Source organism: Rhododendron vialii, chromosome 1a (assembly GCF_030253575.1).
Source record: "Rhododendron vialii isolate Sample 1 chromosome 1a, ASM3025357v1".
In the NCBI taxonomy this organism is placed as follows: domain Eukaryota; kingdom Viridiplantae; phylum Streptophyta; class Magnoliopsida; order Ericales; family Ericaceae; genus Rhododendron; species Rhododendron vialii.
The window spans coordinates 4,374,011-4,399,908 of NC_080557.1; the positions used below are offsets into that span (position 1 = coordinate 4,374,011).

Here is a 25,898-nt window from a genome sequence, read left to right on the forward strand (position 1 = left end):
TACGGAATGGAGAGACCACTATTCGACAAGTCAAGTCAGAGATTATATGCACTCTTCAAATCCACGTACCTTTTTTTTTTCCTTTCTTGTTTGTTCTTCATCTCATGAAAATGATCTATACAGGTGATAAACTTTAAATTAGAAAGGTGCCTAAAATCCGCAAAATCATATAAGAGATTGCTCCAAAACTTTCTTCCATATGAACACAAGCCACAAGGAAAAAGCTAACACAAGCTACAACAGATGAAGAAAAACGTGTGTGCAGTCATGGGAATGGACAATGAGGTCCAAAAGGAAGGAGCAAAAAACTTCAACAATTTCATAACTGAAAATATATACCACATCATTTCCATAAATGAATATGATACCACGTACAACGGTTCCATAGCATACATGCATTTAACAGTTCCATAGCATAAATGCAAAATGCAATTCAGTAAACAGCAATCCATTGTTGTTCAACGGAGAGAGAAACACCATGCAACATTGTTGGGGGAAAAACACACACCAACTAAAATAAAAAACACCAAATATTTCAATGAATCCCGACTTTCCAATTTCTGATTCGCCATCAGGTTTCTTCATGCAAACCTCAATCCAAAAACTGAAAAGTAGCAAAATTGTATACAAGCTTAAAAAGGCTATGAAACATACACCAAAACTTGAACCCTTGGAGTTTGTCAAAAGGAGTTTTCTTTCTCATGAAATTTGTAGTACTTGTGCACTTCACAAAGGTCTTATGTTAGACAGAAATGCAAACTTCAACATTTCAAAGATAAAACTTCGGCACTTCGATAGTAGTATGTTTCCAAAAGTGCCACAATGATGACCATAATGCTCAGCCATATTTTTATTTCCAAACAAATGAAAAAAACTTCTAAATCGTTAGTAATTAACATAAATTTTGAGTTGTTCATTTCGTTTTTTCTACAAAGAGAGTACTTTATACATCAACAAACACATCGTCCAAGTAACAAGATCTTACAATCAAACCCATAATTTATCAGCACCAATAATTATTCACTCTTCTTCATCTATCTGTCTCTCTTTTCAATTCCAATATTGGAACTAAAAAATGAGCCAAATAATTACTCTTTTTTTCTCGTCATTGATTTGTCTTTGCCTACAACTTCCTATCTCTAACAATCTCATTACACAAATGTCTCGAATCATGTATCTCCTTTCTTCCTCTCTTTTATCCTCATGCCTTTTTCCTATTTCTAGTACAGATCCATCTTAGAATAATACGATGACTAATCACATGAAGATGCACAACCATTGATAGCTCAAGTAGTTAGTTAACTCATTGTGATGATAACTGATCAGGGAAAAAAAAGTCTACAAACAACCATCAAAATCCAAAAAGGCATGAAAAAGTATAAATAAAAAGTAGGGAAAATAGAGTCTTAGAAAGACACCTATTGCTTCCACCACTCTTGGAGAAATTCTAAATCTTAATACATGGTTTCTTGCTTGAACTGTAATGGCAAAAATCGTCAGAATGCCGGCGTATTCCACTATGTATCTGATCAAAGAACTTCTTACCTGCCGGGCTTTTTCAACATTAGATTATGGAATTTATGCTCCTATTTGCCTTGACATTTAGGCTCCCCTGCAAAACCTGCAATAACCATCCAGAACTGCCAACATTATCAAAAGGTGCTCGCATAGGTCTTCTCTGAAAACCCCCAGAATCTTATTGTTCTTTTGCATTATTATAGTCTGACATGCCAAATTCCAAACTTTGGTAATTACGTATCAGTAAGTATCTAGGAACAAGAGAGGAAGCCTACCCAAAAAAATCATTATAAAGATTGAGATATTTATAAAAAGCCAAGAATTATATGTACATGCATGAAACGTACATAACCACCTTTGAACTGCCCAAGAAATGTCGGTGCCCAACGCATATAGGATGTCCACACGCTACCTTCTTTGAAATGTCCGTACTTCTTAGCTATCATGTATCAACACATGACCAAAGAGAATATACATCTACAATGAAAAAGAAAGCTATGTGTCAAGAACTTAAGGTGCAAATCATTTCTTAAAATGAGAGAGATAATGATTTGGCTTTAAATAAGTATAATCATCCCATATATAAATGAGTTTTTTTTTCTTTTTATCCCTTAAACTATGCAATCTTTCTCTACTTTGTCCTTGAACTATCAATTTGGTGATTTCATCCCCTCAACTTTTACTCCGTAAACTATGTGATCCAATACATAATAGAAGTCAGAATTTGGACAGAAAAGAACCTCATGTGCCTCGGAAGCGGGGGGCTGCTGCGGGGCAGCAGCGCGCTGCTGTGCCTCATTTGTGGGCCCACTCCGGTCTCGCTCCGATGATCGAAAGTGTTCACTTTGTAGAGCTCGTCGAGTAGAACAACTATGCAAAAATCAGCTTAATTGGATATCATTAAGTGCATGATCAGAACCTTTTTATCTTGAAAAGAATGGATCCGAAACACTCCAATTAAGTTGATTTTTTGTATAGTTGTTCTACTCGACGAGCTCTACAAATGAACGCTTCCGATCATTGGAGCGAGACCGGAGTGGGCCCACAAATGGGGCACACATTGCTGCCCCAACAAACACCGCCCGCCCGCCCGCGTCCCCCCCACCCCTTCCACGTGCCTCTCACGTGCAATCCCAACCCAGGAGCCAGAGGCAAAATAGACAATCCATGTCTCACAATCACCAACTACACATATGTATCCCTCCAAATGTGAAGCAACCCAAATCTCCCTCTCTTTCTCTCTCTGGGGAAAAGAAATTCAAAAAAAAAAAAACCTTTAAGCAAAGATTGGAGGAAAATTTTCTGTGTTAAAAAAAGCCTTAATCTGAAAGGCCCCGTATATTTATAAAAAAAAAAAAACTTTCTATTTTTTCGTGGAACCAAACATAAATTTCAAACGACCATAAGTGAAATACCTACCAAGGGGATGATTTTGAAGCCATAGGACAAACAGGGCACCTCCAATCTTGAACATTCACAGAGAGACCTACAGCTACGAAGCATGGATTGTGGAAACAATTCTGTTGCAGAAATCAAAAGACTGATTTGGGACAAAATCTTTCTCACCAACAAAAAGGTTGTAGCCCATGAAAGAACTCCAATCACATCCCAGTTTATGATGTAATCACAGAAAGTGCACAAAAAGTTCATTGAAATAAGCCTAAATTGCACTAAAACAGATTTTTGCTCCAGATTAACTCATCCATCCCGAACTAATGCACTCCTATGCTTGCCTTCCCAGTGAACTGAAGATTTTGCGCGAAAACCCTTGCCTTCCCTTTGATTTTTGCTCCAGATCAAACCCTAACTCATGATCCAACCAGATGAGAGAAGGAGAGAACTGAGAAGTAATGGAGAGAGAGAGGGGTGAAAAAATGATGTAGCAGGTGAGGTAATATGTCGGTCTACCTGAATTGTCTATTTTTCCCTTGGCTCCTGGGTGGGGATCGCATGTAAGAGGCACATGAGGTTCTTTTCCATCCAAATTCTAACTTCTGTTATGTATTGGATCACATAGGTAACAGAGTAAAAGTTGAAGGGATAAAATCGCCAAATCGATAGTTCAGGGACAAAGTAGAGAAAAGTTGTATAGTTTAGGAGATAAAAAGAAAAAAAACTCTATATAAATCTACCAAACCAAGGCCTTTTATTTATTTATATTTTTGCTACTCCACTATGACAAGAAACAGTATGCATATCTAACCGGAATCGTGTTTATGAAGCTCTCACACACCTAGTCGCCGCCATATCCATGCCAAGGATACCAAGCATGCCAAGAAAACACATGAACATGTGTAGGACAGGACAAATGACTTTTCCACTTAAATACAATAAAACGTTGAGGATACGTATGGGGACTCTACGTAGTGCCACTATGTAATGTAAAAAGTTTATCACCCATTTACCAAGCGTTGTCTGCTACACCAAAATTATGCACTATATGTTGATGAGATATTAACCAACGATTGATCCACTAATGAAATCAATTAATCGTTCCGAAAGTTGCAAGATGGACTATCCATGTAACATTTCATTGAATGTGTGAAATGCAAGTAGAAATGGGGGTTTATGGGTGTTCACAAAGGCACATGGAATTTTGCGATATCAGCAAAGCAATTTATCTATTCTCTACAAGTGTTTCAATCAAGAAATTGATGAAAGGTTTTAAAAGGTAATATACATACCGAATTTTGCAAGGAAACCCGATGCCTCCCTCGGAAAACTGGTGCCGGTTCGGTAACCTGGTGCGCTCTTCGGGATCCTTCGGGAAACTGATATTTCCTACCGGCGATTTCGTTACAAAATGCTTTTCTCCATTCCATTTTCATTGCAAAGGATCCCAGATCCCAATTTCTCTTCTCAAATTACTCTCAAACACAGACGCTCGTAATCTAGAAACGGGAGAGAACACATATTCCACTGAAATAACCATGAGTAGCAGTACCCAATTTCTGTTTCAACGAAACCCCAACGGAAGAACCCAGGGAAAAATTCACAAGAAGAATCAACAAAATGTTTACCCAGGAAGCGAAATAAATCAGGGATCTAAACACGGCACAAAAATCGCGCTCGAATCCGACCAATTCTGATATTGAAGAGAGAGAGAGAGAGAGAGAGGGGGAGAGAACTCGAAAATATTGATGGTTGCTTCCCCCAAAAAACAAACAATGAACGGTTGTCGGTTTTTTTGGTTTGTTCATCCGGCCGGATAATGCAGATTGGATTTAGGAAAATAGTATTTTATTAGTATTTTATTTTACAGCTTTAGTTTTAGTATTTTGTTAGGAATCTTATAATTTAGGAGTGTTAACATAGAATAATTTAGTTTCTTAATTTAGGTTGATTCAGTTTCTTATTTTATCTTTTCTTGTTTTACAAGAAGTAGGATTGCTTCCTAATATTAGTTTGTTATATTTGGAATATTATTTTATTAGGAAACTAGGATATTTGATATCTTGTTAGGAATCTTCGAATTAGGTAATTAAGTATCTTGAATAATTAGTTTTCCTATTTTTGCTAGTTTCTTGTTCCCTAAGAATTAATATTGATTTTATTTCCTTTTTAGTATTTTAGTAATGCTCCACTATAAATTGAGATGTAAGCCTCAAGGCAAAGGAGTTGTTTTATGAATTATTAATGAAATTTTGAGAAGTTTTCTCTTATTTGTTTGTTCGTAGAGAGAGTATCTCTAGTTCAAACTTATTCGTGATTGTCCTTGTTGCGCGTTCTTCTATTTCGACACGCCTCCCTGCATCACCGGCTTTGAGACATTTCATAACTTTTGTTTCGTGGGTTTTCCATTATTTTAGCATGAAGGGTTTTTTTGTTTTTGTATTGCGTTCGTTGAGAAGAGGCATAAGATGGGATGGGAATTAATTGCATGTGCTTGGGGTATTTTGGGAAAGCAAAAAGTAGAAAACACCTTCATACATTTAAAAGTAGTATAGATTTGAATAAATATAATTACTCCTATTCCCTTGTGCATATTGTTAGAAATAGAACTCGTGCTGCTTCAATTTCCTAGTGGATGAATTGGCTCTGGCATAAGCATTGCTCCATTTAAGTTGCATTTCCTCACAAACAGTTTGCATGATAAACACCATGCCTAAAGAAAATAAGAGAAAAATTTCAGTGCTCGAGCTGCTACATATCGTTCATCGAAGTTTTAAGAACACATGAGCTAGCTAGCCATCTGCAATGATGTTTACTCTGGAAATTTTTGTCATGATTCTTTGACCAGATACAGTAATCAAAGGAAAGGATCAGCGATTAAAATGGTTGAAATTCCTCATTTTCGATTTGATTTATCGAAAATCAACTTTGACAGTTGGATTTGGAAGGACAAATTCAATTTCTTTTTTTGTACAGATCAAATTTTTTTTTTTTTGAGGACAAATTCAATTTCTTTTTTTGTACAGATCAAAACCACCTTTTGCTGGGCACTTACTGAAGTACTTGAATGAGCTCTATTGGTTGAACCTCTCTTGGAACATGCTCGCAGGGGAAATATTCCCTCAAACAACTAGTGAATAATCTTAAGCAGAATCAATTGATGGAAGGAATTCCTCGGGGATAAAGTTTGACATATTTTCAGATGATTCGTCCCCTCTCACCGCCCCATTTTGGGTTTAAACCCAATGAGAAAGGGAAACCAGATTTGAAGTATTGTGTGAAACTGTGACAAAGTGTGGAAGTTAAGCTATTCAAGAGCACTTAAATGTCATCGCTCAATAGCTTCGATCTCAGCTCAAATGAATCTCAATAATACAAAATACAAACTATTCAGGTGCTCTTGAATAGCTTAACTTCCACACTAAGGTGAGTTTCACACAATAGTTCAAAGGGTACGGTGCTCTTAAATATCATCAATCAATAGCTTTGTTCTCAATCTTTATTCTCGCAATTTTAATAGTTGCCCCCCCCAATTGGTGCATGTCTCTTAGGTCCACAATTGTAGAAAGAGCGATGGACGAATGAATTTTTTTTTTTTTTTTGAGATTCATTTGGACAACTAATCATGTATGAAAGATGTGGAAAAGAGGGAATGGGAAACGTTGTAGTGTAGCTGATCCGGCCGTTCATCTTGACACGAACGCTCAGATATAATCTAAATTTCTATAAATTTGAGATGTCCATTGCCGAAATAAAAAAGCTGTGATAGAGTTGGAAACCACTTGAGAGAGAGAGAGTTGGAAACCACAATAGTACTAATATTCTTCAGAGAGAGAGAGAGAGAGTTGGAAACCTAAATCATATTCTTGAGAGAGAGAGAGAGAGAGAGAGAGAGAGAGAAAGTTGGCCGGCGAACTCAATAATATTCTTGGTCCCCATTCTCAGCCTATAAAATTATGGAAAAGTCTTAAACCACGTACACATTATACATACGCTGTAGGATTGCACGGAAATTCTCTCAAAATATGGAGTAATAGTACTAATGGATCGGCACGACTTTTTTCCTTGGACTATTTTTTTTTTGGGTCAGAGGAAGTAACATGTAAAAGAAAATGCCAAGTCCTCAGGATGGCAGCTACATATAGTTCCAAGGTTCATTAATGAACACATGAACTCTAGTCTCTAGCCATCTTCAAGTGTTGTTCACCATCATTTCCCTCCTCCTCTTTCTTCCTTCATTAACAAGTTCTTCATCAGAGGCCCAGACCTGGATCAAAGCAGGTTACTGGTATTCCGGTAGCCAATTCCTAGTCCCGATATAGACTTGACTCTGTTCACTCACTTGACATGGGCTTTTGTACATATCAACACTTCTAATTATGAGCTCCCAATCTCACCCTCTGATGAACCATATATTTCCACCTTCACCGATATGGTTCGACGAAAGAACCCATCAATTATAACACTTCTGTCCATCTTGGCTGGAGATTCAAACTTCTCTCAACCTTCTTTTCAATGGCTACCCAATCCTCTCACAGAAGTAGTTTCATTGAATCATCGATATGAACAGCTAAGCTTTACGGGTTTCATGGCCTGGATCTATATGGTGTCAAACCGGACATGAGCACCAACAATATGAAAGATATGGGAATTCTCTTTGATGATTGGAGAACTGCGATAAATAGGGAATCGAAGGACTCCACCCGATCACCGCTTGTTTTGACAATGGCTGGTCATTATTTGCCTTCAAAATCCACCAGAAGTTATCCGATGGAGTCGATTCGAAAGAACCTTGATTGGGTACATATCGTATCGTATGACTATCACTTGTCTACCGCAGCAAATTTCACAGGTGCTCATTCTACTTTGTATGACCCCTCAAGTAATATAAGTACTGATTTTGGAATTAAGGAATGGATAAGTAGAGGACTACCAGCTGACAAGATGGTTTTGGGGTTAGCATACCATGGGTACGCGTGGACGCTGGTGAACCCGACAGCCAATGAGATTGGATCGCCTGGACGAGGACCCGCCGTTACGCTTGATGGCTCGAAGTCCTACAGGTTCATCAAGTCATATATGAAATGTTGTGGAGAAAAAATAGGGTATAACTCCACTTATGTCACCAATTACTGCATTACTGGTTCGGTTTGGATCGGTTATGATGACACGGAAGCTATCAGAACTAAGGTTTCTTACGCGAGGGAGAAAGGGCTTCTGGGTTACAAAGTATGGTAAGTCCCCAATGATGACAATTGTGCTGTGCGGAAGCCGAACAAATAGACAGTGATTATGAATATTGAATCGAAGAAAAATAGATGTGTGAAGCAAACCAAACTAATCAAACCAAACGTGAGAGAAGGAGAGTAAAATCAAACAAGAAGGAGAGAGAGACACACAGATATACGTGATTCGGTCTTACTTTGGGATGTAAGCCTAGTCCACAGGCAATCGATCGATGGCTTCACTAATCAAATACGAATGCTCAAAGAGCTACAAAGAAGAAGTTTTGCAAAAACCCTTCTACCAAAAGCCAAAACAAGGAGGCAACTCTCTCAAACCCTAATCAAATGCCTAATATTTGCTCTCACACACCAATAAAGAGACATAACAAGTGTATTTATACCCAAGGACAAGTTGCCTAACAAGTCCTAACCATATTGGGCTTTGAAGCCCTTAAAAAACCCTAAAAAAACAAAGTCAAATGCATTGTTCCGCGTGCCCGCTGGTTCGGACCAAATGTACAGTGGTTCGGACCAAAAAATTAGAAAGCGACAATCAAATCTGGAACTTCGGCCAAAAAATCAGAAAGCGACAATCAAATCTGGAACAATCGGCCGAAGTTCTTCCGAACGAAGTCAAGACGGGATCCGGACGCCCGAAGGTGCCGAGGTTTGTCCGGACGAACTGGTCCGGACCAGACCGCGGGCCAAAATAACAAATTGCTCCAGAAACGCATAACTAGCACTGGTCCGGACCACCAAGACCTTGGTTTGGACCGTGGAGGCTGCGAACTCCAAAATCGAGTCGAAATTCAACAAATTGGGTCCTTTCTTAGGTAGGTAAAACTTTAAAACGATATCATGTAGCCAACCGTGACAATTGGGCTTATTCTCTTTGGTTTCACATTCTTTAGAGATGCACAATCTACCGTGACACAGAACTGAATTTTGTTCACAATTTGGAATTCCGTTGAATTGACAAAGTATTGAGTTATTTCTTATTCACAACTGCACACCCAGAGATGGATGTGCATCTGCCACTGCCAAACACCCTGATTTATCAAAAATAAAATAAAAACTAGATGAAATAGGGAACACAATTGTCGTCAAGAGGATTATCCCCGAAAGCCTCTAAGTATTGTTGAAACTAATTTGGGCAATATATGATCATTGTGTTTTCCCGTTGGAATGGATATGAGTGTTCTTTTTCTCTTGTCTACTGCTAGATTGTCTTCGCACATTTCTCTCTAATGCACAATTTCATAGCACAAAAAGATGAGAAAGACCCAGAAACAAGAGACACTTTTTGTTACTAGTAATCTCGCTTCCAACCGCAGCCACAATTACCCTTGTAACTAAATTCTGCGATGTGGTATCTGCATAAAAGAGCACCCAGAAACAAAGGTAAGTTCTTCCAGCTGTGAAAACTATGTGCATAAATTATTTCCCTTCACCCTTTTAACGTCTTTCTTCGACCTTCCACATATTTTTTTCATTGCTTACAGAATGGATGGGTGAAGAAAAAGAATTGCAATCTTTATTGGCATCTGCTAGAAATGCAAATGATCCTAATTTGCTAGCGTTTACTCTCACTGACCTTGTAGAAGCTACCAATAATTTTTCATTCGAAAATAAGCTTGGAGAGGATGGATATGGACCTGTTTACAAGGTAATATTATTTGGCTTTGAATAAATGAGAGAAAACAAACCTAAGCACATAATCAGGTGAAATAACCGGTTAGCGGTGTCTACTTTGCCTGTAGGGCGTATTACATTATGGACAAGAAATAGCAGTAAAAAGACTTTCAAGGACTTCTACACAAGGATTTGAAGAGTTCAAGAATAAGGTCATGCTTACTGCTAAACTGTAGTATGTAAATTTTGTAAGAGTTTTGGGATTTTGCACCAAAAAAGAAGAACAAATGTTGATCTTTGAATACATGCCAAACAAAAGCCTGGATCATTATGTCTATAGTTAGCCATCTTTAATGCTTCTAAAAGAGTAATCATGAACTATAATTGAGCATGGTTTTAACATGAGGTGTCGCGTACGCTTAGATCCAATCAGGGGATTACTTTTAGATTGGGAAAAACGAGTTCAAATCATTGAAGGGGTTACTCAGGGGCTCTTGTACCTCCAAGAGTACTCAAGATTGACATTAATTCACAGGGATTTGAAAGCGAGCAACATTTTGTTAGACAATTAAGGAGATAAAGCCGAAGATTGCGGATTTTGGTATGGCTAGAATTTTTCAAAAAAATGAATTTGAAGCTAGCACTGGCCGGATTGTTGGAATGTAGTAAGTGCCTTCTTTCTTACAATATGCACTACCTAATGTGTTCTAGTCTCAAATATTACTCATCTAGTTATTTGTTATTATTCACTTATGTAACATTGCAGTGGTTATGTACCTCCCAAATATGTAAAACGTGGCATATACTCCATCAAATCAGATATTTATAGGTTCCAAGTTCTTCTTCTACAAATCATTAGCGGAAACCAGAATAATTGTTTACATGACCTTCATGAAGACTTAAACCTCCTAGACTATGTAAGTAATTCTGAAAATTGTGACATGAATATTGCAAATTGATTTCCTTCCGGTGAACTCTAAAGATGCACTGCATCGAAATACTTCAGGCATATGATTTGTGGAAATGTGGGAAAGGCATGGGGTTCATGGATCCATCGCTCGACGATACAAATTCATCCTGTAAATTAGTGAGATGCATGCAAATAGCTTTGCTATGTGTCCAAGAAAATCCAGTGGATAGACCCTCCATGTTGGAACTCTCGTCGATGCTGAACATTGAAACTGCCGCCATGAACACCCCCAAAAGGCCTGCTTTTTCTACGAGAAGAGATGAAGATAAAGTTTAAGTTCAAGAGTCTACATCTCAACAAGAAATTTGGTTAGTTGGTGATGTATCCATTACCCAAATGGTAGCCTGATGAAGGTTAATTCTCCTTTTTGGTCATGACTAGAGTAAGTGACAAAGTCCACAAAATATGGATGATAAACTAAATTAAATTCATCAACACTAAGAAAATCAGTATGCTTCACATTTAAAAACTCTTGTGAAAGTGGAGACTCAATAGAAGGGGTGGCACAATCTAGAGCTGGGAGCACTTGATTATTCAGTGTAACTATTGGCAATGACTCTTCAAAAGGCATATAGCCTTCACTAATGACAAAGGACTCTATTTTCTCTTTTTCTCTCGCATCAGAATTGATATCCTCGTGAAGCGGCTCTATTTCCTCTTTTACCCTCACCTCAAAATTGGTATCCTCAGGAAGCGGCTATTTTTCCTCTTTTTCCCTCCCATCAGAATTGGTATCCTCAGAATTTTCAGTCAACTCACAAAATTGGAGCTTTTGGGTTAAGTCATCTAGGTAATCCCAAGCCTCTTCAGCGTTTTTATCTAGAAATTCGTCAGTGGACCTAAAATCCACCTGGCATGGTTTAGGATTTAAACTACGGCAAAAGATAACTAGAAGACTGCCAAGCTCACAATTATAACTCGACCAAGAGAATACGATAAATTTAAATCGCTCCCAACACTGTGATAAAGACTCATCATCTTGTTGAGAGAAATCTGATAGTTCTTGTAAAAGCATATGAGTCTCATACGAGGGATTGAAAGTTTTGAAAAACTGTATGACAATCTCACTCCATGTCAATCCTGGACTCAAAAAAATAAACCAACTTTGAGCACGACCACGCAAAGATTTTGGGAATACATGTAAAAGAGCCACTTCATCGCTAGCAAAAGCTTTCTCAAGGTTACCAATATGCGAAAAAGGATTTTCTGAGGCCAAACCATAAAATATAGGAAGTGATACTGAACAATCAAATTGTTTTGTATAACCTCCATAGCACTTTGCAAAATCGGCCATTTTTTTTCAACAATTTGAAAAAAATAAAGAACTAAAAAGAAAATAAATAAAAAATAACTACCCGAATTCTTAACACACGTAACCGTCCCCGGCAACGGCGCCAAAAATGCTTGACGATTTTCTAGACCTAAAATAATGGGTTGCCCCAAGCGTAGGGCTGAGACCGACGTAGCACAATACCCGGTAAGACTGGAGTCGAATCCACTAAAGACGGTGAAGTGTGTGCTGTGAAATCTCGGGTTGTAGAATTAAAATTAGCTCTTAGGTAGCCACCCCTGTCTTTTAGTTTATTAATTAACTAATACTAACAGATAACTTGCTCAAATGATTAAAAAGAGAGGCACGGTCGTAGGGAATCCGGCGCTCGCTACCCAATCAGAATCCACTCGCTTTTCAAAGTTCTAAAAAAATGGTTAAATTTAGGGAGAATTGGAAACTCCGAAGGATGCGAATCCTAAGGTTGCCGGTCCCGTACACAGCAGCAAACAAGTTTTGGTCCCCTGTTCCTGCTCAAATGAGCCCAGGCAATGCCTCGGATTCGTCCAATGGACGTAGTTTTCACCAACTAAATTATTTAATTAAATTAATGTGCAGAAAATTGCGAGACGAATCCTAAATGGGTTGCGGCGCGCCTTACCCAGCGACCAAATCTCAGAAAAACTACTCACTCATTATTAAAAATAAAAGAAAAGAAACCCTAGAATTAATCATGCTTTTAAAACGCGAGATAAAAATAAATAAATAAAAGATCTAAGTTAAACAGGAACCAACTAACAACTTTTGTAAAGAACAGAAATTAAAACGAATTACCAAAATGCGAGTAGTTCAACAAGACTTTAAATAACTTGAAGAAAAGAAAAATTCGGAAGAAACTAAACAATATATTCGGAACAAAAAAAAACCTCGCAGCCCCTGCTCTTCGTTCTGTTCTTCGTGCGTGATCCCAAGAAGATATCACGGCAACCCCTCTCTTTGTTTTTGTCCGTGCGTGGGAATAAAACAAATCGTCTGTCGAAGAAAGTTGTGGGAATAAAATTATATGGGAATAAAACATATAATTTTGAAAAGTTTGTTTGATAGAAGTAATTGTGTTCTATCAAATTAAGATCAATATCATATGTAAAAGGTTTCCATGTAAGTTAACAAAATCGTAGTTAACTTTTTGAGAGGTCTAAAATGATGAAATTGTCATTCGGCATGGGACGGGGAGGTAACATTTAATTAGGTTCTTTGGGGCAATTTATGAAAAATGAACGGGTCAAATGAGTAAAAGACTAACGAAAATTCTTGGTATTCTACCTAAATTTTCCAAACCACACCTACCACGACTTGTGCGTGTATGCAAGAAATTATTTTTGCAGATTTTGAGATTTTAATTTGTTAGAATCAACTTTGAGCGTTTATCAAAACTTCTAGATAACAAATTTTTACATTTTATACAAATTCTGAAAAGCTAAAAAAAATGAAATTCTGAAGATCTCAAATCTGAATTTGGGTAGCTTTTAGAGGACTTAGCTTTGACTTCAACTGAAAACAAATGGAAGTTTTGAAGGAGTCGTTATTGACTACGAAGACCAAAAGTTGTCAACACAGGCACGTTTATCAAAAATTCTATTTCCCTTTTTTTCTTTTTTTATTCTCCAAGACTTGGATTTTTAGCTTTATTTTATTTTATTTTATTTTAGACATCATTACAAAAAAGGATATAAGCCTTAGGACTAAGAAGTTGTTTATTATTTGATTAATAAAAATTTGAGAAGTTATCGTTTGTCCGTAGAGAAAATATCTATAGTTCAAACTTATTTTATGATTGTTCTTATTGCACGTTCTTCTTTTTTAACACGCCTCCCAACATCACTCTTCATGTTTACATTATAGAATTTTACAGAATTGAAAGAGAATCAAGAGTGTTTCATTCAGAAAATCAAGAACTCAAGAACCCTAGAAAATCTATTTTTCTGATTTTCTCTTTACATCACGATGTCCCAAAACAGACTCAATCAGAGGTATATATACCTCATACCATCATTCCTAACTGATTTACAACTCAGAGGAGTCAAGCTCCACTACCTCCACTAACACACTCCAGCTCAGCAAAACTAACCATCCACTAACTCACTAACCTCACGTTTAACCAACTAACACTGTTATATTAACTAAACAAAGATTAAACAGTGATTAATGACTTTTGCTAACAGCCCCTCGCAAACTCATGGGAGTGTCAAAGACTATGAGTTTGGTCTTCAAAGTTTGAAATTGATCAACAGAAAGGGCCTTGGTAAAAATATCAGCAGTTTGTGGTTGAGTACCCACATACTGAACAGAGATCTGCTTGTTGAGAACCTTTTCCCTTATAAAATGATAGTCGACTTCCACGTGCTTAGTCCTTGCATGAAAGATGGGGTTGGAGGCCAAAGCAATTGTTGATTGATTGTCACCCCATACAACATGAGGTAAGGCTGGAGAAATACCCAAATCAACATGTAATTGATGGAGCCATGTCACATCTGCTACAGTTTGAGCAAGAGCTCGGTAATCTGCTTCAGTTGAGGAATGTGCAACTGTTGGTTGCTTCTTGGCACTCCATGATATCAGATTAGGTCCCAAATATACACAGAAACCAGTAGTAGATCTTCTATCTGTGTGATCGCCAGCCCAATCTGCATCTATATATGTTGTTAAATGTAAAGGACCAGGAACAAAGTACAAGCCTTGATGTATACTGCCTTTGAGATATACCGAAGGATTCTTTTGACAGCAATGAAATGACTATGCCTGGGATCATGCATGTGTTGACAAGCAACATTTACACTACAACAAAGTTGGTCTTCAGCGACGAAAATTAGCGACGAAATTTATTTTCGTCGCCAAAGGAGGGCTATTGGCTAGGAAAAAAAATTTTGTTGTCGAAGGCTTAGTTTTTGGCGACAAAAATAATTTCGTCGTCAAATGCAAATTTTTGGCGAGAAAATCCCAAATTCGTCGTCATAGGGCAGCTTTTTAGCGAAGAATTCAAAATTCGTCGTCATAGGGGAGCTATTTAGCGAGTAAAAAAAATTCGTCGACAAAGGTTGGCTTCTAGCGATGAAAATTTAGAATTCGTCGGCGTTGACCGAATTTTTTGGCTGATTATTTTTTAATTTTTAATTTTTTATATATTATTTAGCATAAAAAATAAATAGAAATATACATATTAAATAAAATATACATATATAGTTTAGTTTAAAATTTAATCATAAAAAGGTACTCCCTCCGTCCCCTTATTATAGTCCAGTATTCCATTTTGGGCTGTCCCTTAATAAGTGTCCATTTGGTAAAGTTAGTGGGTAAAAGTTGGTACATTGTCTATTTTGTCCCTAAAAGTAGATTTCATTTTGAAAAGTTAGTGAGTAAAAAGTGTAATGATGATGGGTAAGTAGGGAAAGTGGAGGAAAAAGTTGATGTGAAAGGTATAATGATGATGTTTTTTTAATAAGTTGGAGTTACGAAGTAGGACATTTAAAAAGGGACGGAGGGAGTAATATATATTATACATAGTTTAGTTTAAAATTTTCGATAGTTATCCATTGGCGATGGTGGCGGCATGGTGGGTGGCCTGGGTGGAGTTGTAGGAATGATGGTGGTGGTGTAGTGGTGATGTGGTGGTTGCGGTGATTGTTGATGTGGTGGTGGTGGTGGAATGGTGATTGTGCTGGTGGTGGTGGAGTGGTGATTGTGCTGGTGGTGGTGGCGGCGGAGTGGTGATTGTGGTGGTGGTGGTAGTGGTATAGTGGTGGTGGTGGTGGTAGTGGTGGCGTCGTGGTGGTGGTGGTTTCGGAAAAAAAAAAAAAAAAATGAATCAGAAATAGTATATATAATAAATATTAGTCTTCTAGTAATAGATGTTGTGTTGGTGTAGTGGTAAGGGATTGGATGTTGTAGGCGCGAGGTCATGAGTTCGAAACCCACTGGGAGCAAAAACAGTGAGCGTAAGGGTGGAATTTTTTTTTCGTTGCAAACACAATCGCCGACGAAAAATTTCCTCACCAAAAAAAACCAATGCCGACAAAACTTTTTCGTCGCCCAAAAGCGAAATAGGCGACGAAAAAATTCCTCGCCAAAACCAAAAAAGGCCGACGAAAAAAAAAATTCGTCGTCAGGGGCCTTTCTCGACCAACATAAAACGACGAACGGGGACGACGAAATTTTTCGTCGGCAATCAATTTGGCGACGAAAATCATATAATTGCCGACAAAATTTTTTCCTCGTCTTTGACCTTTTTTGTTGTAGTGTTACAACAAAAACAATTTCTGGTCTGGTCAAAGTAAGATATTGTAAGGAGCCCACAATTTTTCTGTACCAATGAGGATTAGGTATAGGCAAATCTGGAACCACCTGAGCTGGTTTTACAGAAGAATGAGATAAGCTTGCTTTGCAGTCTTGCATACCAGCTTTGACCAATAAATCTTGAGCATACTTTGTTTGAGATTAAAGTAAGTTCTAGCCATGATGTAGCACCTCAATACCAAGAAAGTAACTGAGTGGTCCCAAGTCTTTCATCACAAATCTTCCACTAAGAATACTGATAAGATCTGGGATATACTCTGTATCATTTCCAGTGATGATTATATCATCAACATAGACAAGAATAAGAGTAAGACCATGTGTACTTCTAGAAATAAAGAGTGAAGAATCTGCTTTGCTAGCATGAAAACCTTGAGTAAGCAGAAAACATGAAAAGGTGGAGAACCATGCCCAAGGAGCCTATCTAAGACCATACAGTGCTTTATAATTGCAAACATGATTGGGATGCACTGAATCCTTGTATCCAAGTGGTTGTCTCATATAGACTTCTTCTTCTATGAAACCATGTAAGAAGGCATTAGAAACATCTAGTTGCTTTATAGTCCATTGGTTATCAACCGCAAAAGAAAGCACAACCCTTATAGTTGGTTGTTTGATAACTGGACTGAAGGTCTCAGAAAAATCGATACCTTCATATTGCTGATTTCCATTGGCTACAAGTCTTGCCTTATACCTTGCTATACTTCCATCGGAATGATGTTTGATCTTGTAGATCCATTGGCATCCAATGACATTGGAATTAGGAAGAGGTGAAACAAGAGTCCAAGTGCCCTGTTTGACCAAGGCTGCAAATTCCTCGGCCATAGCATGCTGCCAAGCAGAATGCTTGACAGCTTCTGAAAAATGAGTAGGCTCCACAGTAGGATCAGTTACAAGGTGATCATGTGATACAGGTGTGTTTACTGCACTAAAACCATAATAAGTTTATGGTTTGGAAATGCCATTTTTTGACCTTGTCACCATTTGATGAAAAGTTTAAGAGTTAATAGGAGTAGAAGTAGAAGAAAGAGGAGCTGAAGGATCTGAAAAAAGAACACCACTATCAGGAACAGATGAAGATGGAGAAGATGAATTCAAAGTAACATCAGTAGTATGAATGGAGGAATTAGTACTAGTTTGAGCAGAAAGAACAACAGGTGATGGATTAGAATTATGAGTAAGAGATGTAGAGTGTTGAGGTGTAAACTGATGAGGTTCACATATAGTTGAAGCACAATTTGGTGTAGGAATGTCAGAAGAAGCAAGAGGAATGGTAATAGAAATATCACTAAAGTCTGTGAGAGGAACTTGAAATGATGTAGGAAAAGAGTCAGTATTTGTTAGGGAACTCTGTGAGACAAGAGTTGAATATGGGAACTCATGTTCAACAAATCTAACATGTCTAGATGTATAAACTTTGGAAGAAACAGGATCAAAACATCTATAACCTTTTGTTGCAGGGCAATATCCCAGAAAAATGCAGTGAATGGATTTAGGAGTTAGTTTGTTGTGTGTATAGGGTTTTAACCAAGGAAAACAGCTGCAACCAAAGGGCTTTAGAGCAGAATAATCAGGTGAAGTTTTAAATAGTAAACAATAAGGAACTTGAAATTTTAAGGCTGAATGAGGCAACCTATTTGCTAAGTACACTGCAGTGGTAAGAGCTTCTAGCCAAAATTTTGTGGGAAGATCAGATTGAAGTAATAAAGCTATAGTAGTTTCAATAAGATGTCTATGTTTCCGTTCAACAACACCATTCTGTTCTGGTGTATGAGGACAGGTTGTCTAATGAATAACCCCATTATTCATAAAAAGTTTAGAAGTAAATGATTCCCAAATTCTCCGCCATTATCACTTCTAACAATTTTGATAGTGGTATGAAATTGAGTAAAGACATAAGCTTTGAATTGAGCGATAGTGTGCTTAACCTCAGATTTGTAATGCAAAGGAAACAACCATGAGTATCGATCTAGTAAAGTCATCAATTACCAACAAGTAATATCTGAAACCTCTATGTGAGGGAATGGGAGTAGGACCCCACACATCCATATGTACAAGTTCAAAAGGAAAAGAAGTTTGGGATTCAGATAAAGGAAATGGTAGCTTATGGCTCTTGGCCATATGACAAGCAACACAATTTACATTTCCAGGTTTGGAAACTGGTAAATGAAATTGGTTTATTAATGACTGAAACAAAGAAATACTTGGATGACCAAGCTTATTATGCCAAAGCATGACAGAATCTGTTGTGCTTACCAAAGCTACAGAAGAGGGGCCAATGGATGAACATTTAAAGGAGTTCAGCAGAGGATAGAGCCCCTTGCTGCATGGTCCCTAGTAGAGAAGCTGATGAGATTCCTTGTCTTGAATGACAAGACCATTGGAATCAAAGATGAGAATACAGTTATATATTATCTTTAGAAAACTCTTGAACAGAAAGAAGATTATGAGTAATTGAAGGAGTATGAAGAATGTGTGACAGTCTAAAATTAGCATTAAGTGTAATTAACACACCTGAACCAGAATGAGTAACTGGTAATTAAGTTCCATTGCCCACTTGAACACCTTCAGTCACATAGGAAAGCTGTAGGTACTCAATATTCTGCAAATAGTTAGTGATGTGTGATGTTGCACCACTATCAAAGTACCATGGGTTTCCTGATGGACCAGCAACTGACAATCCAAGGTCTTGATACCCAGAATACATTTGAGGAACAGCAAAACCAGTAGGCAAGGTTGAAGTACTTGCAGTATTAGAAGCTGTAGCAGGAAAAACACTTCCAGTATATCAATATGGGCTTGTGCATAGTTAAGAGAGCCATTGAACTGAGCATAAGGAGGAGCAAAGTGGCCAAAAGCTCCTGTGGGAATAGGAAACTGATTTGCTGAGAAAGTAGGTCTGGAAGATTGATATGACCCAAGTAAACCAGGTGTTGACATCCCCTTAGTGTGTAAGACATTAGGAAAGGAAACAGATGGCATGGTATGAAATGAAAGGTTACGCCACTGTGTTTGAGAGTATGTAGGTGAAAAGGATTGGTCAAAAGTATGAAATTGGCCCTGATAATAGCAGTATTGTGTAATATGATTTGTTTTGCCACATATAGCACAAGGATCTCTTGGATATCTGGTACCTCTTCCCCCTCTTCCTCTGTTAAAGGGCCTAGCAGGAGTTGAAAAGAACTGTGGTTGAGCATAGTACTGAGAAATAGAAGGGGAGAACTGTGGTAGGGTAGAGGTAATTTGTGGTAGAGAAGGGAGAATCGGTGGTAGTGAAGGAGGTATCTGTGGTGTGACCGAAGAAATAGGAGTTTAGACAGTAGTTAAGGGAACTGTGTTCCAGTTTGAAGATGTTGCAATCAAGGCAGAATTAGATTCAACAGGTTCAGAAGTATCCTGAGACATTTGAATGTCCTATCCACTCAACATTGTGATAAGTTCATCAAAAGTCAAATCTGTGTGACCACTTGTTCTAATCCCAGTTTTAAAACCATTGAATGCAGGAGGTAAACCATGAAGAGTGTGGAAAACAAGATCATCATCAGATAGAGGATTACCAGCGGCTGCTAACCTCTGAGCATATGTCTTTACTGTATCAACATATGACTCCATTGTGGAGGTCTTTGTTAGACTACAGAGTTTACTTCTCAACTCATGTATGTGTGTTCATGACAAAGAATTGTAACAAGTGTTCAATGAATGCCAAACTTCATAACTATGATGAAATCCTAACCCATAATAGGGTAAGGTAGTTTGGGATAATGATGCAGTTAAACACGCCAATAGCTGAGAATCTATAAGCTTCCAGAGGGCAAAATCAGAGTTGATTACCATTTCTCCAGCAGAATTTCTGATTTGTGATGAAGGACATGGCACAGATCCATCAACGTAGCCAAGGAATCCATTCGCATTGAGGACATTTTCAACTTGCGTCTTCCAAAGAAAAAAATTTGCGCCATCAAGCTTGATGTTTACCAACGAGTGAAAATTGGAGACCAAGAACGCTAGAGACGGTGGAATTGTAACAGTAGAAGTCGAAGAAGTCGCCATTGTCACGAATCAGGAGGATTTCAAGAACAAAGAATCAAAATCGAAGAGATTTGAGATGAGAAAAGCGCGACTTTCGTCTTGTAGGCTCTGATACCATATAGAATTTTACAGAATTGAAAGAGAATCAAGAGTGTCTCATTCAGAAAAACAAGAACTCAAGAACTCTAGAAAATCTATTTTTCTGATTTTCTCTTTACATCACGATGTCCCAAAACAGACTCAATCAGAGGTATTTATACCCCATACCATCACTTCTAACTGATTTACAACTCAGAGGAGTCAAGCTCGACTACCTCCACTACACACTCCAGCTCAGCAAAACTAACCATCCACTAACTAACTAACCTCACGTTTATCCAACTAACACTGTTATATTAACTAAACAAAGATTAAACAGTGATTAATGACTTTTGTTAACATACATTGCTTAACCCCACAACTAGATTCTAGAATACACCGCTATGAAAGGCTAAAACGGAACTCTTGTTCACGCTGGTAGAAGAGTTTATCCACTAAGGTTATTCTAGTCTCTCCATTCCATGTCGGGGAATTCAGATATTAAGGGCCAAAGATTGACCCGACACTTGACAACCCAACCGCTATGATCCCTTTTCAACTCAAGGATTCTGAATCCGCTAGGGCACCACAAACGAGACAAAATAAGAATCAAACCACCACCACATTCTTCGAAATACATAATATTGCATTTAGGAATATCTGCCCAAGCCTTTATAACTCCTGCCTGGTGGTTGAAACACAATTGCGAGTAGAAGAATATCTGCACAAGTAGGTGGGAGAGGAAACGCTGAAGTCAAGAGGAGTGGAGCCATATGATCTCCATCCATCTTTCTCGGCCCACGAAATTATGAACAATTCTAAATCTGTTTAAATGAGTAATAGACTACTCTAGAGAATTGAATAGACATCAATATTGAGAAAATTTTATTCACGGAGCTCCGTGAAAAAGTTTTTACAGAGGTGAATCGCGCGCATCCGTTTCGGCTTTGGATGGTCCGGGAAAAATGTACAGGATCTGAGTCCGTTTATTGGGGCTTAAGGCTCGATTTTTGTTTTTTTTTGGTTTATCATACTGCAATGAAGGAAGAATTTAATAGCAGAAATGGCATCAACCACCTCTGTGATTAACTTGCCATATGAATGTTTATTATTGACGGTTGAATCCGTAAGAATTACAATGCCAAACTCACATAGCATCTCCAGTCCCCCTTGCTAGCAGCTATTGGGATCACCTCATGTAGCCGACCCCAATGGCATGGAGGCTATCAGAACTAAGATTTCCTACGCGAGGGAGAATGGGCTTCTGGGTGACAAAGTATGGCAAGTCTCCAATGATGACAATTGGGTGCTTTCTAAGGCAGGTAAAACTTTAAGGCAACATCATGTAGCCGACTCCAATTGATTGGAACTTATTCTCTTTAATTTTCATATTTTTTAAAGATGCACAATCTACCGTGGCAAAGAACTGAATTTTGTTCATAATTTGGAATTGCGTTGAATTGACAAAGTATTGAGTAACTTCTTATTCATAACTTCACACCCAGAGATGATGCGCTGTGGGAAATTTACGGAATTTCAGATGAATGAAATCGGGGCTATCGGAGGGTCTTCCGAGCCAACCGTGCATGTCCCAGGTTCGTTGTATCTGGACGCACCACAATCAATAGACTTATTGATTTGTGGATTTCGTAACTCCTCATAACCCCTTACCATGATGGTCATTCAATCTTGTAACCTCTCATTCAAATGGCATAATTCATTCTCCTATTAATGGCAGCATTACATCTCCTGGAGTTTTTCTTGTGACCATCACTCTATATAAAGGAGGCTCACAGTTTGGAGAATGCATCAGAAATTCAAGTGTGCTACTATCCCTTCCGGCATATTGTTCTTTGAGAGAGAGAGAGACAGACGGTAGTTAGTTCGTCAAGGCAGTCGACGATGGTGTTCCGACGGCTTGCGATTTAGTCGAGCCAACCCTGGGAGGAAGTCGCTGACGCAACCTACAACACCCACGGTAGGCGGCGAATATTTCTTAAGGAGATTGTGGTATCACACAGAACTCGGTTCTTGAATCCGAAATCTGTTTGTATCTCGTTTCTATACTCTGTCTACTATTTTTGTATTTTGTAATTTGATTCAATCTTGTAATTGTATCATTGTTAATGAAATCGTTCTCTAGAATATTATGTGATTGTTGAATTTTTTCCAACATCTGCCACTGCCAAACACCCTGATTTATCCACACAAAAAACTAGAAGAACTAGGGAACACAATTGTCGTCAAGAGGATTATCCCCGAAAGCCTCTAAGTTTTGTTGAAACTAATTTGGGCAATATATGATCATTGTGTTTTCCCATTGGAATGGATAAGAGTGTTCTATTTCTCTTGTCTACTGCTAGATTGTCTTCTCACATTTCTCTCTAATGCACAATTTCATAGCACAAGGAGAAGAGAAAGATCCCAAGAACAAGAGACACTTCTTGTTACTCTAGTAATCTTGCTTCCAACTGTAGCCACAGTTACCCTCGTACTAGTTTCTGCGACGTTGTATCTGCGTAAAAGAGCATACAGAAACAAAGGTAAGTTCTTCCAGTAGTGAAAACTGCGTGCATAAATAATTTTCCTTCACTCTTTTAACGTCTTTCTTCTACCTTCCACATTTTTTTTCCTTGGTTACAGGATGGATGGGCAAAGGAAAAAAATTGCAATCTTTATTGGCATCTGCTAGAAATGCAAATGATCCTAATTTGCTAGTGTTTAGTCTCACTGACCTTGTAGAAGCTACCAGTAATTTTTCATTCGAAAATAAGCTTGGAGAGGGTGGATATGGGCCTGTTTACAAGGTAATATTATTTGGCTTTGCATAAATGAGGAAAAAAAAAACTAAGCACATAATCTGGTGAAATAACCGGTTAGTGGCGTCTGCTTTGCCTGCAAGGTATATTACATTATGGACAAGAAATAGCAGTAAAGAGACTTTCAAGGACTTCTATGCAAGGATTTGAAGAGTTCAAGAATGAGATCATGCTTACTGCTAAATTGCAGCATGTAAATCTTGTAAGAGTTTTGAGTTTTTGCACCAAAAAAGAAGAATAAATGTTGATCTACGAATACATGCCAAACAAAAGCCTGGATCATTATGTCTATGGTTAGCAATCTATAATGCTTCTAATATAATCATGAACCATATATAATCGAGTGTGGTTTTAACATGAGGTGTCATGTCAGTTTTAACTATCCAAATCTCTTTTGCGTAGATCCAATGAGGGGATCACTTTTAGATTGGGAAAAACGAGTTCAAATCATTGAAGGGGTTACTTAGGGGCTCTTGTACCTCCAAGAGTATTGACAATAATTCATAGGAATTTGAAAGCGAGCAACATTTTGTTAGACAACGAGATGAAGCCCAAGATCGCGGACTTTTGCTTCGCTAGAATTTTCCAGAAAGATGAATTCGAAGGTAACACTGACCGGGTTGTTGGAACATTGTAAGTGACATATTTGTTACAATACACACTACCTAATGTGTTCTTGTCTCAAATAGTACTCATCTAGTTATCTCTTTTTGTTCACTTATGCAATATTGCAGTGGTTATGTACCTTCCGAATATGTATAACGTGGCATATACTCCACCAAATTAGATGTTTATAGCTTCGGAGTTCTTCTTTTACAAATCATTATTGGAAAACGGAGTAATTGTCTACATGGCTTTCTTGAAAACATAAATCTCCTAGAATATGTAAGTACCTCTGAAAATTGTGTCATGGATACTCGAGTTGATTTCCTTCCTTTGAACTCTAAATATGGACTACCTTCAAATACTTCAGGCGTATGATTTGTGGAAGTGTGGGAAAGGCATGGAGTTCATGGATCCATCGCTCGACGATACAAATTCATCCTGTAAATTAGTGAGATGCATGTAAATAGCTTTGCTATGTGACCAAGAAAACCCAGCTCATAGACCCTCCATGTTGGAATGCTCGTCGATGCTTTAAAATGAAGCTGCTGCCATTAACATCCCCAAAAGACCTGCTTTTTCTACAAGAAGAGATGAAGATATGAAGTTTAAGAGTCTACATCTCAACCAGAAATTTGGTCAGTTGGTGATGTATCCCTTACCCAAACGGTAGCCCGATGAAGGTTGATTCTCCTTTTTTTCATGACTAGAGCAAGCCCCGCAACAGTTCATTTTTTCGTTAGGATTTTGCTTTTGCTGTCATATCTTTCTGAAGTTTGATGTAAATATGATTATTCCTATCTCTCTGTGCATATATATTGCCAGAAATACAACTTGTCTTGTTTGAATGCATTATACAATCATTGTGCATGAGACAAGCTCTTTACAATATCGTAAGACAATTTCATCCACTCCACTACCTTGGCTGACGCGGAGGAGTTTGGACAGGCCAAATTCTTTAAACAGATACTAATGATACATGAATATATGTGTGTATACACATATATGGATAACCAGATGTTTGAGACAGTTTGCGCGCATCTCGATTAATTTCGGAGCTCGAACAAACCTCTAATAACCCCAAAATTTGGAATGTTTGGTCTTAGTGGATGTTGATCTTGCGAAATCTTGAAAGCAAGCCCCTTTAGTTTTTTTTTTTTTGACAAGTGCACAAAATTTTATTAGGCTCAAACCAAAAAACAAAGTTCAAGGGATAGAATCCCCTGACATGAAACAACAATACAAGTAGTCATACTTAACAGCTCTAAACAAGAAAACATTATCAAAGAACACACTGTAAAAAACTATACAGATTGCATGATCCTTTGAGGCGGCCCCTTTAGTTGTTTTCTCAAACCTACTTACACCTTGGGGTTCATGACAAATATTGTATTCCATCAGCATTTTAAGAGTCAATTTGTACTTTTTCTTTTTTATTGGCCAATTGGTAATAAAAAAAAAATGTAGACGGGCAATTTCGTTTCAAAAGAAAAGGCAAAGATAATATTGTATAACATGCATTTTTGAACTTTTGGCTAGCTTCTTCTTTTTCTTTAATATGCAACAAGATTTTATTAAAACTCGACAAATGGTACATCGAGGGAAAGACAAAATATTAGCCACAAAGAAAGACGCAAAGTATGAGGCCAAACGAGAAACAAAAGAAAAAAAGTGATACATCCAATGAGAAATTGAATTGGTTCAGATTTGGAAAGTAAGCCCCAAACAGGTCCAATTAGTAACAGAATTTCAGCAGCATCAAGAACCCGTAAACCTGAAATTCCAGGCAGAATTGAGGCCCAGAAGGTTGAAAGGCTTCTCAATTCAACTCCTCACCCAGCAGCAAACTAACAGCCTTTTGGATCAAGCTGGTCGACCTTTTTTTTTTTGTGAACAGATTGAATAAATTTGGTTAGGGAAAGGAAAACTATAAAGAGGGGAAAAAAATGGCGATCTTCTCCTAGAAACATTCTTGTGGGGTTTACCATTCAATGTATGAACCCCACAGAAACGTG

The 25,898-nt window shown here is 37.9% G+C and overlaps 1 protein-coding gene and 1 long non-coding RNA gene across 2 annotated transcripts; one reads left to right on the top strand and one right to left on the bottom strand.

The window, feature by feature from the left end:
* Nucleotides 1-810: 810 nt before the first annotated feature.
* LOC131298836 (uncharacterized) lies at nucleotides 811-4,478 on the bottom strand. The gene is made up of 4 exons (XR_009190546.1): nucleotides 4,203-4,478; nucleotides 1,871-1,995; nucleotides 1,350-1,621; nucleotides 811-1,318 (listed from the first exon to the last, which is right to left on the bottom strand). It is a non-coding gene; the product is annotated as an uncharacterized LOC131298836 (long non-coding RNA).
* Nucleotides 4,479-9,499: 5,021 nt separating this feature from the next.
* LOC131326598 (G-type lectin S-receptor-like serine/threonine-protein kinase At4g03230) lies at nucleotides 9,500-11,013 on the top strand. The gene is made up of 5 exons (XM_058359433.1): nucleotides 9,500-9,536; nucleotides 9,638-9,801; nucleotides 9,896-10,002; nucleotides 10,534-10,684; nucleotides 10,774-11,013. The coding sequence occupies exons 1-5, from the start codon at nucleotides 9,500-9,502 to the stop codon at nucleotides 11,011-11,013; spliced, it is 699 nt and encodes a 232-aa protein (XP_058215416.1).
* The last annotated feature ends 14,885 nt before the right edge of the window (nucleotides 11,014-25,898 follow it).